Consider the following 13,736-nt stretch of genomic DNA (forward strand, 5'->3'; position numbering starts at 1 on the left):
GAACCTTGAACCCTCCCCTGCCTTAGCCTTTCATTTCTTTGCATAGTGGACTGGCATTAGCTACTTACTGCACAGTTTGAATTGGTTTTTATTTACTTGCAATATAGGCTGTGGATGCCGAAAGAGGAAAAGCAGGTGGATGTGGAAACGGGCCGAGTGCGTCGGAAAGCCATTTTTGGAGATACAGAAGATGAGTCTGGAGAGGAAGAGAGTGAAGGTGAAGAAGATGTGTCTGAAGCTGACGGGATGGAACCTGGCTCTAGTGATGATGAGGCGGAAGAGGCAGAGGAAGAAGGTGCTGAGAGCAGCAGCGGTAACTACATGATGGGTAGGGGATGCAAACGACCAAAGCTTGAGGAGCAGGAGGAAGACAGTGAGGCAGACTCGCCAGCGTTTGCTGATAGCGATGATGACCTTGAGAGGAGCTCTGGGGGCGAGGAGGAGGCCGAGGAGGCGGATGAAAGCAGTGCTGACGGTGCCTCCTCAGGGGAGAGGGACACTGGGGAATTCGGCTCTGTTGGAGGAGCCAGTGAGGAGAAACCGTCAGCAGCCCACCAGTGGAGGCAGCATGCGGACGCACAGAAGCCTTCCCCAGTGAGAAAAGCAGCCCTCACCACTTCTGACTCTGGCCACTGTACAGCCGAGGAGGCGCTTCCATCTGAGGATGAGTCTGAAGACTCTGGGCTCAGTGCAGAGGAAGAAGACTCGGAACCCAGAGAGCTTAGGGGGAAGCTTGCACTCCCTCAGCGGGACAGCGGACAGAAACCTGCGTCGGGGAACCTGGTTGATGAGACCAGCGACATTGAAAGTTTACTCAAAGAGGAAGAAGATTACAAGGAGGAAAACAGCAGCTCTGTAGAAACGTCAGGTAATGACTCCACAGAAACGCCAGGCATCCTTAAACTGAGTTAGCTCCTCATATCAATTTGGGACTCAAACAGTTGTTATTAACAGGGTGTCTGCACTTTTGAGTCTGCTCTTTGGATTTGTTAACGACTGAAATATGTCATGAACATGTTTTAGGATGAGTGAACTTTGGAGTTTGAGGCAGGGGCCAGTGAGCATATGTAACCGGGTGTTGGTTTCTCAGGTGCTCTGAAGTGGAAGGAAGACCTCTCCAGAAAAGCAGCAGAGGCCTTTCTCAGGCAGCAGCAAGCAGCTCCGAATCTTCGAAAGCTGATTTATGGGACAGGTAAAGAACTCTGGCTTAGAGCTCAAAATGTTTTAGGTTCATAGAGTATTTTCTGAGAAGGAAAAGAGGGCGTTGACATAAAAATTGGGAGTAGACTTTGACCTGTGTTACTTTTGGCTCAGCTTTTATGCATTTACCAGACATTTTTACAACATATTTTAAACTTTTTATTTACTTGCTGTGTGTGTGTACACGTTTATGGTGTGGAGAGCATTGATGCCAAGTGTATGTGTAGAGGCAGAGGACGAGCTCTGTCCACCTTTTATTGGTTTTCAGGATCCAGCTCAGGTCCCCAGGCTGCTGTGCTAAGCGCCCTTACCTGCTGAGCCTTTGTTGGCCTTGGCAGGTGTTTACAATCACGTCACAAGGGCTGTAAATTGGTCTTACAACATACATTGCTCAGATGCTTTGGCAGTTTAATGAGTCTGACATTCGTTATGTCACTTTGTAAAGTTCCTGATGAGATTTGTTTGTTAAGTTTAGTGTTGGAGCTGTGAAAGATGGCCCCCTTGTGAGAATGAGAGCCCTGTGTTCTCTTTGCCTATGTTCACTTATTTTTATAATTTATTAAACTTGTTTATAAGCTCTTTTTGAAAAAAAAAATGCAGATATAAGTTGCCCCTTGATAAGAAAATTGGCAAGTCACCTGTACTAATTTCCATTTAGATTTTGCCTCTAGACATTTAGTGATGGGCAGTTCTGAGGGAGCTGTGCAGAGAAGAGCTTTCCCTTTAAATGGCTTCCCCTCCCCAGCTCCAATATTTTCACTCCTCCGTGGTCTCTGCTGCTGCTTTGCAAGAGGATAAGTCTTCCAGACATATAGAATGGTAGATTTTTAGCTTTTTGGCCTTTTGGCTCTTAGTGAGTGTCCCAGGGATACTACATGTCTATAATGATCAGAGACCCACAGTCCCTTGAATTCTAAGAAGCGTGGTTTAACTGGTTCAGGGCAGTGAGCCTTCTAGGACTGAAGTTTTTATTCTCTTTTTCTTTAGTGACAGAGGATAATGAAGATGAAGATGGAGACACCGCAGAAGAGCTTGGAGGGCTGTTTCATGTCAGCCAGCCAGATAGAGGGTGTAAGCACAAGGCTGACTCTCTGGACTGCTCCAGATTTCTTGTGGAGGCTCCTCATGATTGGGATTTAGAGGAGGTAATGCTGAATCGTCTGTTGACTTTGGAAAGAGGTAGCTGGAAGTGTATCAGTGACAGAGAGCTTACCAGCATCTGGATGCCCTAGACTCACAGTCCCCAGCATCCCCTTACCTCCCCACATACAGGTTCAAATGCAGTGAACTAAATTTTAGAACGTTTTCTGACTTTAGTATTACATATTCGTCACTGGCTTTTTGTTTCTGTAGGAGATAATTTCCCTGTATCAGAGTGCTTCTTGCACACAAGCAGTAACTGGTTCTGAATTTAACTGGACTCTGAACTTGTGTTGTGGTGGACAGGAAATGTTCAGCCACTGGTGTGAACATTAATAACTTTTCTTTTATTTATTTTTTTTTTTTTTTTTTTTTTTTTTTTTTTTTTTGGTTTTTTGAGACAGGGTTTCTCTGTATAGCCCTGGCTGTCCTGGAACTCACTTTGTAGACCAGGCTGGCCTCGAACTCAGAAATCCGCCTGCCTCTGCCTCCCGAGTGCTGGGATTAAAGGCATGTGCCACCATGCCCGGCTACTTTTCTTTTAAAGCTCAGGGTTGCTCTGGTTCTCTGGGATCTGTTTTGGTTTCCTATGAATCTTAAGATGTTCTATTTCTGTGAAGAGTGTAGTGGTTATTTTCATTGGGATTGCATTGAATTTGTAAATAACTTGGGTTGGATGGGCATTTTCATAGTGTTAACTCTACCAATTCATGAACACGTGATGTCTTTTTACTTTCTAGTCTGTTTCTTCGGTGATTTGATGTTTTCATTACAGAGGTCTTTTACCTCCTTGGTTAGGTTTATTCCAAGATATTTTATTGACTCCGATGCTGTGGTTAATGGAGAGTAACCATGTCTTTGTCAGTGGCTGTGGTTTTGGTGTATAGGAAGACTACTGATTTTTTTTGTTCCATTGATTTTTTTTAAGATTTATTTATTATTTATTATATGTAAGTACACTGTATGTCTTCAGACACTCCAGAAGAGGGTGTCAGATCTCGTTACAGATGATTGTGAGCCACCACGTGGTTGCTGGGATTTGAACTCTGGACCTTTGGAAGAGCAGTCGGGTGCTCTTAACTGCAGAGCCATCTCACCAGCCTGTTCCATTGATTTTTACTCTGAAGTTGTTGTTTTAGAAGTTTTCTGGTGGAAATTTTGGATCTCACGTATAATATATCACTTACAAATAAGAATTGCTTGACTTCCTTTTCTGTTCGTATATCTTTAATTTCCAGCTCTTCCCTTTCTGCTCCAGCTAGTACTGAAAAAGAGTGGGGATAGTGGGTGGCTCTGTCTCATTTCTGACTTGAATGGAATTGCTTCAGTTTTTCTCTGTTTAGGGTAGTATGGGCTGTGGGTTGTCTCATAGCAGAGTTTGCTGTGTGTGATCTTTTCCTAGTGTCCATCCCTTGAGTAGAATGAAGTGCCCTTTTTTGTCTCTTCTGGTTGGTTTTACTTTAAAGTCTGTTTTCTCAGATAATATGGCAATGCCTGCTTGCTTCTTGATCCCATTTTCTTTGGATATTTCTTTCCTTCCTTTCACTTCAGGGAGGTAACTATCCTTAAAACTAAGATGAGTTTCTTGTAGATAATAGAGGAATGGATTTTGTTTCTTAACCCAGTCCCCAAGCCTGCGGGCTGTGAATAGAGCTATTATTGAAAAGGTGTATGTAGCTTGTGTCAGTTTATTGCTTTTTTTCTGCTACTCTGTGATCTCAGCCCTTCTTTGTATTTCATTAAATTTTATCTTTGTTTTTTTCCTAGAGTCTCTTGGCTGTTTATTTCCTTCTTCAGTTTAAAGTATTGCTTCCATCTTGGCTGTTTATTTCCTTCTGCAGTTTAAAGTATTCTCTCTCTCTCTCTCTCTTTCTTTCTTTTTTCTGTTTTTTGGAAATGAAATTTTTTAGGCTGTCTGGATCATGGGGCAGTCTTTCTTCTCAGCTCTGGCAGACAGTTTGCAGCCTTCTTGGTTGGCAGTTGTGGTCTTGAGGGGTGCATTGCTCCAGGATCAGAGCATCTTTTGGGAAACCAGGTATTACTCTGAGTTGTCCTTTATAGGAGACTTGTATTGTTTTTTCGTTTTTTCTATATATAGCTGTAGTATTTTGACTGTGATATGCTGTGGGGTGTTTCTTTTCTGGCCTTGTTTGGTGTTCTGTGTGCTTTTTGTATCTGCTTGGGTGTGTCTTTCCTTAATTTGTGGGAGATTTCCTTCTGTGTTCTTTTGGGAGATCTTGTCTGTGTCATTGATATGGGATTCTTTCCCCTCGTTTATGCCTGTAATTAGAAGATGTGGTCCTTTGATAGTGTCCCACATTTCCTGAGTGTTCCTTTCCTGTGCTTTAATATTATTTCATATTCTTGGCTTCTTTCACAGCTCTTCTGTTTTATCTCCGAGTGCTGACATTCCATCTTTGGATTCATTTGACCTGATGGGCTTTCCCTTCAGCTTTCTAATCAGGATATTGAGGTTTTTTTAATTCCATCTTCATTTCAGCTTCTGTTCACTTCAGTGTTTTTCTTTATTGAATTCTGCTTTCAAATTGTGATTTATCTTTATCATTTCACCCATGTATTTGTATTCTCTTGGATATCACTCAGGTGTTTATTGTTACCCTTGTGGAGTTTAATGAAGTTTTTATTCATGCCTTCTTTAAATTTCTTGAATTCTTTGATAAAGTTTGTGATTGTGCTTTAAATTCTGTGTCCTGGGGTCCATCTAGGTGGTTCTCATTAGAGAGCACCTCTACAGGACTACTGGGTCAGAGGAGACATGCTGCTGTTCATGTTGTTTTTTATTTGGGTGATTTTGCCTGGGCATATAGATTTGGTTCCTTGGTTATGTGACTGAAAGTGAGAATCGGATTGACCTTCCTTAGACTGGGTCAGTGCAGATGTATGACCTGAGTTAGGTCAGAATTGGACCAGGGAAAAATAGCTCCCAACCCATGGTCTAGAGCTAGGCCTGTAGGTGCAGAGACAGCAGTGGGCAGTTGGAAATATCAGAGACGAGAGATGTCTCACCAGTCAAAGATGGCTCTTGAAGAAAGTGGGTTCCAAGGCCATGGGCTGGAGCTAGGCCTGTGGGTGTGGAGATGGTAAAGTTTGTGGAGAGAATGTGGGGGATGATAAAGGGAGGAAGTCACTTCCCCAGCAGTGGTGTCTCAAGAACAAAGAGGGTTTGTGGGCTTTGGTCTAGAACTAGCCTTCATGTTTGCAGATAGTGACTGGAGCGGAGCAAGGGTAGTGGTGTCTTAGTTAGGGTTTCTATTGTTGGAATAAAACACCGTGATCAAAAGCAGCTTGGGACTTTAAAGGAGAGAAAGAAACATTCTATAGATTTTGTTGTAAATAGAAACTCAGTGTGTGTGTGTTGGAGGGGTATGCTGTGTGCGCGTTGTCCTCCACATTTTTGTTTTAGTGAAAATAATAGTCATGGAAATCTTAGAGTAAAAGGTACATATCAAAAGCAAGAAAGTTTAAAAAGTGCACATGTTACTAAAATTGCTATATACGAACAACCTGTTAGCATTTTGAAATCTTTTCTCCTGCTCATTTAAAACTATGTGTGTATAAGTTTACTTATTGTCTTGGGGTTTCTCCTGCTATGATAACACAACTTATAGTTCACAGTCTATCAACCAGAGAGGTCAGGGTAGGAACACGGAGACAGTAACTGATACAGAGACTGTGGAGGAGTGCAGCTTACTGGCTTGTTCATCATGGTTTGCTCAGCCTTCTTTCTTTCTTTCTTTCTTTTTTTTTTTTTTTTTTTGGTTTTTCGAGACAGGGTTTCTCTGTGTAGCCCTGGCTGTCCTGGAACTCACTTTGTAGACCAGGCTGGCCTCGAACTCAGAAATCCGCCTGCCTCTGCCTCCCGAGTGCTGGGATTAAAGGCGTGCGTCACCACGCCCAGCTCAGCCTTCTTTCTTATAGCACCCAGACCACCAGCCCAGAGGTGGCACTGCCACAGCAAGTTGGGCCTTCTCATATCAACTATGAATCCAGAAAATGCATTGCTGGCTTGCCTGTAGGCTAATCCAGTAGTGGCATTCTCTCAATTGAAGCTCCGTCTTCCCCAATACATGTGTCAAGGTGACATAGAACTGGCCTGCGCACATGGCAAGGGGAAGAATAGACTTAGCAGGCAGGGATGGTTCCCAAATGAAGAGGGTTCAGGTCTGGAACCAGGCTTGTTCTTTTGCCTATGGCTGCCAGTGGGCAGAAGGGTGGGGAAGGGGAAGAAGTGATTTTTCCAGGAAAGGTGGCTAGGAACCTAATGCCTATTCTTTGAGAATTTCCTATATGTATACCATGTATTTGATCATATCTACCCTGTGCTACCTCTCATGTTCTTTATTTATGTCTCTATAAAAACAGTCCTCTTAGAGAATTAGCCCCTGGTTGAAGGAATAGAATGAGAAGAATTGTGTAACTGCTCACCTCAGTTATCTCAGGGTCAGAACAGTATGTTAGTGACTGTTGATAAGATTAGAGAAGACAAGTTTTTCCCTCATATATTCTCCATTCTTTAAAACAAAAACTGTGCAAGCATTGTGCAGCTCTTCACCCCACCAGCAGTATCTGTGGGGTTAGTGTATTTATATCTTCACCAAAAATTAGTCTTATCTCTCTTTTATTTTTAGCCATGTTAGAGCGTGTGAAATGTGCCGTATCGTTATCGTTTGCATTTCCCAAATAGTAATGCAGGCAGGCGTCATTTCTGGTGATCTTTGCCCTTTTTGTCTGTGTACCTGTTCATACTGTTTGCCTATTTTAAAAATTTGGACATTTAGTTGTAAGAGTAGTTTATATACTGTGAGAAAATGTCCCTTACCAGTTTACATATTCTTGGTCCAGGGTCCTTCTATATGTGATTTGCAGATATTTTTCTTCTGTTCTCTAGAAATTATCTCACACACTTATATGGAATGAATGTATCCACAAAAGTGTATATTTACTTTCTGATTAATTTTTTGAGACAGTCTCTGTGTAGCCTGAGCTGGCCTAGCTCACCATGTAGTCTAGGCTGAGCTTGAATATTCTCCTGCCCCAACAGCTCAGATGCTTGGATTATAGGTATGTGCCACCAGGGTCAGCTTGAAATGGCCTGAGGAATAGTTAGAGGCAAATTGTTGTCTGCTATCATTTCTCAAAACTAGTAGTTTAGTGTAAATGAACTAAATGCTGTTTTTTCTGTGTAAGGTGATGAACAGTATCAGAGATTGCTTTGTGACTGGGAAATGGGAAGATGATAAAGATGCAGCCAAGATCTTAGCAGAGGAAGGTAAGGAAGTAAGGGCTGCATATTTCTTTGTATGTTTGAGTGTGCACATGCCTCTGGAGGCAAGGGACAGAGTTAATTGTCATTTCTCAGATGGTCCTCAGACATTGCCTTCCCATTTGTTTTGTTTTTTATTTATTTTTAGACCTGATCTCTTTATTTCCCTGAATTTACTAAGTATGGTAGGCTGGCTACCCAGCAATACCTAGGGATCTGCCTCCCTAACTGGATTGCAGGCCACATGGATTCTAGGGATACACAGTAAAGTTCCTACATGGCTAGCATGTGTGTAGAGGACAGACAGCCTCTAGGAGTTTGGTGTGTCCTGGGATTGAGCTCAGGTCTTCAGGCATGGCAGCAGGCACCACTGCTTTCTGAGCTGTGTCTACAGCTATGTTTTATTTTTTTTTAGTGTGTAAATTTCCAACATGGTTCTAGTTTTATGTTTATATTTTATAGTTTTTATTATATAAATAAGAGCTTCCTGTTTGTAACAGTATATGTTGCCCTCCCAAAAGCATTTTTGTTTGTTTGTTTGTTTTTCAAGACAGGGTTTCTCTTTATAGCCCTGGCTGTCCTGGAGCTCACTTTGTAGACCAGGCTGGCCTCGAACTCAGAAATCTGCCTGCCTCTGTCTTCCGAGTGCTGGGATTAAAGGCGTGCGCCACCACACCTGGCTTCTAAAAGCATTTTTAACTTGTTGTTTTAAAGAGGACAGTCTGAACTGAACATAAAGCTCTAAAAATAAACAAATAGATGAATTAATGAACTCTTGCTATGAGCTCAACATTGTTTTGAGCCCTAATTTTGTTCCAGGCTCTATACTTACATAGTCTTAGCTCTCCCCAAGGCACAGTACGCAATGTGTTGGCTTCTCTCTCATACTCATATGGGCTGCATCTTCTCACTTATTCTTTGAAATGATGGTTTGGAGTTGAACCTTCAAGGATGCACTTGATTCTCACACAGTGTCTACTGCTTAGACGTGAAAGCTAAGTGAGCCAAGTGAGCCCTTAGCTAAGTGAGGTTTCAGGTCCTGGGTCCATTTACTTTTCTTGAGCAAATAATGAAATACTTTTTTTTTTTTAAAGCAATGTAAGTTTAAGATTCTTGGCATGTACAGTGATGGGAACAACAGAGATGAAGTTTAGAATGCAGAGCACTGGGTCGGCCAGGGCTGGGCAGGGCCAGTGTCACAGAATAGACTTTTAAATGTTCTTTTACAGAGGACCTCTATGGTGACTTTGAAGACCTAGAAACGGGGGACGTGCACAAAGGAAAACCAAGCCCGGATACTCAGGTATGGCTGTGATGTAGCCTCTGCTAGCTTGGTTCAGTCAGATGTACTGAAGAGATGTGCTTTGGGAAATGAAGGTCCTGACTTCCCTGTCCTAAAGAGTGGCAGCAGATGAGTGGTTCATTTGTACAGCCTATGGTTCCTTGCTCTCCCTCCATGCTGTCGTCACTTACTTAAAAGTTCATGCTTTTTGTTGTGTTTCTTTTGCCATCATCCAATAATGAAATTTAACAGCATCATTAAGTTCCTTATTCTTCTGACAGTACTTTGAACAGGGTCTTAGAGCATCTAGCTGGAAGATACTTGCTGTCTCACGCATGGCAGCAGTGCTGTCGGCTGTCTCCTGGAGCAGCCCCAAGTCTGTCTGTGATGATCATAACAGAGTCTTATAGTGCAAACATTGTTGACAAATGTGCTTTGTTTATCTAAAGAAAGGTCTTCCTAAGCTGCTCGGTGCTTGTATCTGGAAATTCTAGGGTGAAGACATAGAGGAAGAAGAAGTGAAGGAAGAAACTGACCCAAGTGAGGAGGAAAGTGCTCGGGAAAAGCATCTGAATAAGAAGAGAAAGCTGAAGGAGCTGTTTGATGCAGAGTATGACGAAGGAGAAAGCACGTACTTTGATGATCTTAAGGGTGAAATGCAGAGACAAGCGCAGGTAAGCAAGCAGTCCTGCCTGCCTGCCTGCCAAGGCAGTGCCTCCTGCTGACCTGCTGACCATGTTTGCCTCTGAGCGCCCAGGTTGAAATTGTGCAACATAGTTGCTTCTTCTGCCTCACCAGAAAGAATCAGCGGCAGCACCTGCTCAGGAACCAGTAGGGGCTGAGAGTGGTCTCTGTTTCTGAGGAGCGGTGCCCTTGACACAGGCTAGAGAGACAGAGAAGCTAAGGGGCAGTGGAAGGGCTGCTACCATCCTGGGATCATTTTGTAATGAGAATCAAGAAACAAAACAGCTGATAAAATGAAACTGCCCACAAAGACAGTATCTTAAGAATGTCAAAACCCTCCAACTGTGATTATTTCAGGCCAAACGTTCGTGGCTTTGAGCTTAAATGTGTTGGCACTCCTTTCTGAACTCATTTCTAAATCTAAACAGTACATTACATAAAAACCATTTTAAAATTTCGCTTTACAAAGGAAAAAGTGTTTGTGTGTGTGTACCTGAATGAGTGTATCTGTGTGCACAGCTGAAAGAGAACATGTGTTACACACACACTATCATCTCTGCCTTAGTCCTTAGAGAGAGTCTCTTGCTGAACCCTTCTGAAGCTCTGCTGGTATCCCCCGAGCCCCAGCAATCCCGTGTCACCTCCCAGAGCTGGGTCGTAGGCATGCATGGCCGTGCTGACTTTTTATGTGTGTTCTGGGCTCCAGACTAGAGGAGGCTCTCCTCGTGCCTGCACAGCGAGCACTTGCTGAGTCACTTCCCAAGCCGCAGGAGAAGGGGCTTCAAGATGAGTAAGTGAGCCAGCCCATAGAGATTGTCACTTAAATAAACTTCAGGTCTTAAGCTTGATACCTTAGAAATTACATCCTTCGGAAAAAAATGTAACTTACAAAGATACAGAGAGTTATCTGCCATTATAAAGACAGCCAAATATGGCTCACTCTCAAGACATCCACACCTCCAACTTGTGGCTGTAGACTGTCCATCTCTCTTCATCTAAATAGGTAATAAACTCAGTGACTTAACCTCTTTCTGATTGCTCTGAAGTTCTTTCCTGTGGCCTAGTTAAGGTTCTGGCTTACCTAAGTGGAAGGCCCTTCAGAGGAAAGGCTGCTGGTGGTGGTGGTGCTGGACCGCTCTCTTGTTCTGACACATTGATCTGAAACAGTACAAGTACAGGTTCAGATTCTGATCGCTTCTTACTGCTTTCAGTGAGTAGCTGAGGTGACCTGTGTGGCTTATGTGCACCAAGTTCTTTCCAGGAGAGTTTTTGACACATCTTGGTTGGTGTTCAGAAGGGCAGTGCATGGAAAGTCAGATGCAGGTTGGAGACGGATGCGTGCAGAAGGGAGGTAGTGGGGATACTCTTGCCTAAGGCTGCTTGAGGTTGTGAGTTCACCCAGAGGCAGATACAAAGCTGTACCCGACTTCATGGAGAGTGAGTTGCACTTTTTTGGTGGAAGCACTGAGAATTTGTTTAAACTTGAAGATGTGGTTGGCAGCCTTGGCTCTGTTAGAGGAGTCAGAGAAGTGCCTCCTCTGCTGGCTTCAGCACATACTAAGATTGGAAGGATAGAGATTAGCGTGGCTTCAGTGGGAAGAAGGATCTCGGAGCAGTCATAAATAAGAGATCACTGGTCTCTGTTGACTGTAGACAGGAGTGACTAAAAAATACAGAGATAATCTCTGTGGCCTGTATTTTAAGCCATTTACAGTTTACAATCTTGTGGACCATTGTACAGGACTTTGTTTTCCTCTGTGTTATTTGGGGCCTATGGAAGGTTTTGGGCAGGAGGAGACATGCATGATCACTTTTCGAAAAGATGCAGGGGTTAAGGTTGGGGTGGAGATGGCAGTTCAGGTGAGGTCTAGAAGGATGCATCAGTAGGTTTTCAGGTGGACTGTATGTAAAGAGTGAATGAAGGCTACACCTGCAAGTCCCTGAAAGGGTCAGTTCTCACAGCAGGCTAGGAAGCCTCTAGTTAGCCAAGCCTTATTTGAGCTGATTAGGTTAGTGATGATGCTCAAACAGTGTTTAGTTCCATCAGGGCCTCGATGCATGAGACTCAGGTCCTTCAAGCCATAAGGTAACTTAGCACAGAGGGAGAACAGGACTGTGTCAGTGAATGGAGGCGGGGACAGGGCTGAGAGTGGCCAACAGAGAGTAGGTGTGCTACAAGCCAGTGATATATTTCTTCAGATCACTGCTATCATAGCTATACTAGGGAAAGAAGTGGCCATTGGTTAAGGCTGGCAAACGTCTGCAGTGACTACAAATGCTTTCATGCAACGGTATGTGAAAGCAGCTTCAGCGAATTGCAGCTACTGGTCTGGAGACTGACTCAGAGGAACATGGAGTCTTGTTCAAAGTGAGGTAGAGAAATGGAGGGAGCAATAGAAAGAGGATTCAAAAGGAAGGTTTTGAAAAGATAATAAAAGCAAGGAAAGTGAGATCTTTTGGGAGCTGGAAGTTTGGCATTCAGTAGCGGTGTGGTCAGATAACCTGTAGATGCTTCTGTGTTGCCCCAGCCGCCTTCAAGGCACAAGTGTGACTGCGGGCTGTAAGGTTAAATGTCATTTCATCTACGGCCAAGCATGGCGCTGTACAACTGTGATTCATGCACTCAGAAGGCTGAGACAAGAAGATTGGAAGCGCAAGGGTAGCCTGGGCTACATAGAGCTTGTGTCCATTTAAAAAAAAAAAAAACAAATAGTTACTTGTTCTTAACCCACCACATAGAACTATAATAAAAGACTCTGTGTGTGTGTGTGTGTGTGTGTGTGTGTGTAAACACCAGAACACAGCAGACTGTAAGCAGAAACTGCCATCAGCTAAAAGCATGGATAACGGAGGATATATTGACTATTATTCTAAGACTGTTGATGAGTAGAGGTGTATAAAATGATTGAATGATTGACAGTCGGGAGAGTTAGGGGATTACCCAAGGCACCATTTGCTGAGCAGCATTCAGGGATCTTTTTGGAGTTAGTGGCTGTGACTTGGAGCTGCAGAAAACACAGTTGGTACATGGCTTAAAGCATAGAAGCAAAGTGGATAGAACTTATCACAATAAAACCTAAATTATTGTGTCCATGGTTTCTTTGTATTTTTAAAAAGGTAATCTTGATGTTGATTGAGACTCCTGATGTTGTGCGTTTATTGTGCTTCTGGTGTTGTTTCCATGTCTCCTCTGTAGCTTAACCAGGCTGAGTTTGAAGATCAAGAAGATGAAACCAGAGTTCAGTATGAGGGGTTTCGACCTGGAATGTATGTTCGAATTGAGATCGAAAACATCCCTTGTGAATTTGTGCAGAACTTTGACCCACACTACCCAATTATTCTGGGTGGTTTGGGCAATAGCGAGGGCACTGTGGGGTATGTGCAGGTAGGTGCCCTTTGCTGCAAGCTTGGAGATGGGTCATTTGGATGTACACTCTGTTTTATTGAATGTTTATGTCTCCAGATGCGCATCAAGAAACATCGTTGGTATAAGAAAATCCTCAAGTCTCGAGACCCCATTATTTTTTCTGTAGGATGGAGGAGATTTCAGACCATCCCATTATATTACATTGAAGACCACAATGGAAGACAGAGGCTTCTAAAGTACACCCCCCAGCACATGCATTGTGGGGCGACTTTCTGGGGTAAATTGATTATAAATATTATAAGATCGGTTTATACTATTCAGGCTATCCCTATAGTTTTGTTCTTTGTCTGTCTTGAAACCCAACTTAAAAGATTTGTTTCTTTGAGAAAAGAGGCTGGAGTAAAATACATGGTTTACAATTTTTCCTTTTCTGTTTTTTTAAGGTCCTATCACCCCACAAGGAACTGGATTTTTGGCAATACAGTCTGTCAGTGGTGTAATGGTAAATAACAGAGATGCGTTCTTTATTCATTATACAGATGAACTAGAGAATAAACTATTCACAAAGCTAAGTTGAAAACCAGCTATTTTTATGTGTAATATTTAGTAAGTTTCTCCTTGCTTTGTATCTTCCTGCATCCTTTGCCTACCGTCTGCCCACCCTCCCCAACTCCTTCTCTTTTTCTTTCTTTCTCTTTCTGATAAGGTCTTGATAATGTAGCCCAGGCTAGCTGAGACTCACAATCTTCCTGCCTCAGCCATCTGAATGTTAGCATTCC

General features: G+C 43.0%; 1 protein-coding gene across 1 annotated transcript in view; it reads left to right on the forward strand.

Moving 5' to 3' along the window:
- The window catches only part of Bms1 (BMS1 ribosome biogenesis factor), a 36,226-nt gene that overhangs the window by 13,887 nt on the left and 8,603 nt on the right, over positions 1 to 13,736 (forward strand). The window contains exons 10-18 of the mRNA XM_085840097.1: positions 108 to 868; positions 1,091 to 1,192; positions 2,188 to 2,345; positions 7,549 to 7,630; positions 8,854 to 8,927; positions 9,401 to 9,580; positions 12,787 to 12,975; positions 13,054 to 13,234; positions 13,401 to 13,459. Coding sequence (XP_085696223.1) covers positions 108 to 868; positions 1,091 to 1,192; positions 2,188 to 2,345; positions 7,549 to 7,630; positions 8,854 to 8,927; positions 9,401 to 9,580; positions 12,787 to 12,975; positions 13,054 to 13,234; positions 13,401 to 13,459 — 1,786 coding nt within the window. The remainder of the gene's footprint in view (positions 1 to 107; positions 869 to 1,090; positions 1,193 to 2,187; positions 2,346 to 7,548; positions 7,631 to 8,853; positions 8,928 to 9,400; positions 9,581 to 12,786; positions 12,976 to 13,053; positions 13,235 to 13,400; positions 13,460 to 13,736) is intronic.

Source organism: Mus caroli, unplaced genomic scaffold (assembly GCF_978045245.1).
Source record: "Mus caroli unplaced genomic scaffold, Mus_caroli_1 scaffold_7, whole genome shotgun sequence".
NCBI lineage: Eukaryota > Metazoa > Chordata > Mammalia > Rodentia > Muridae > Mus > Mus caroli.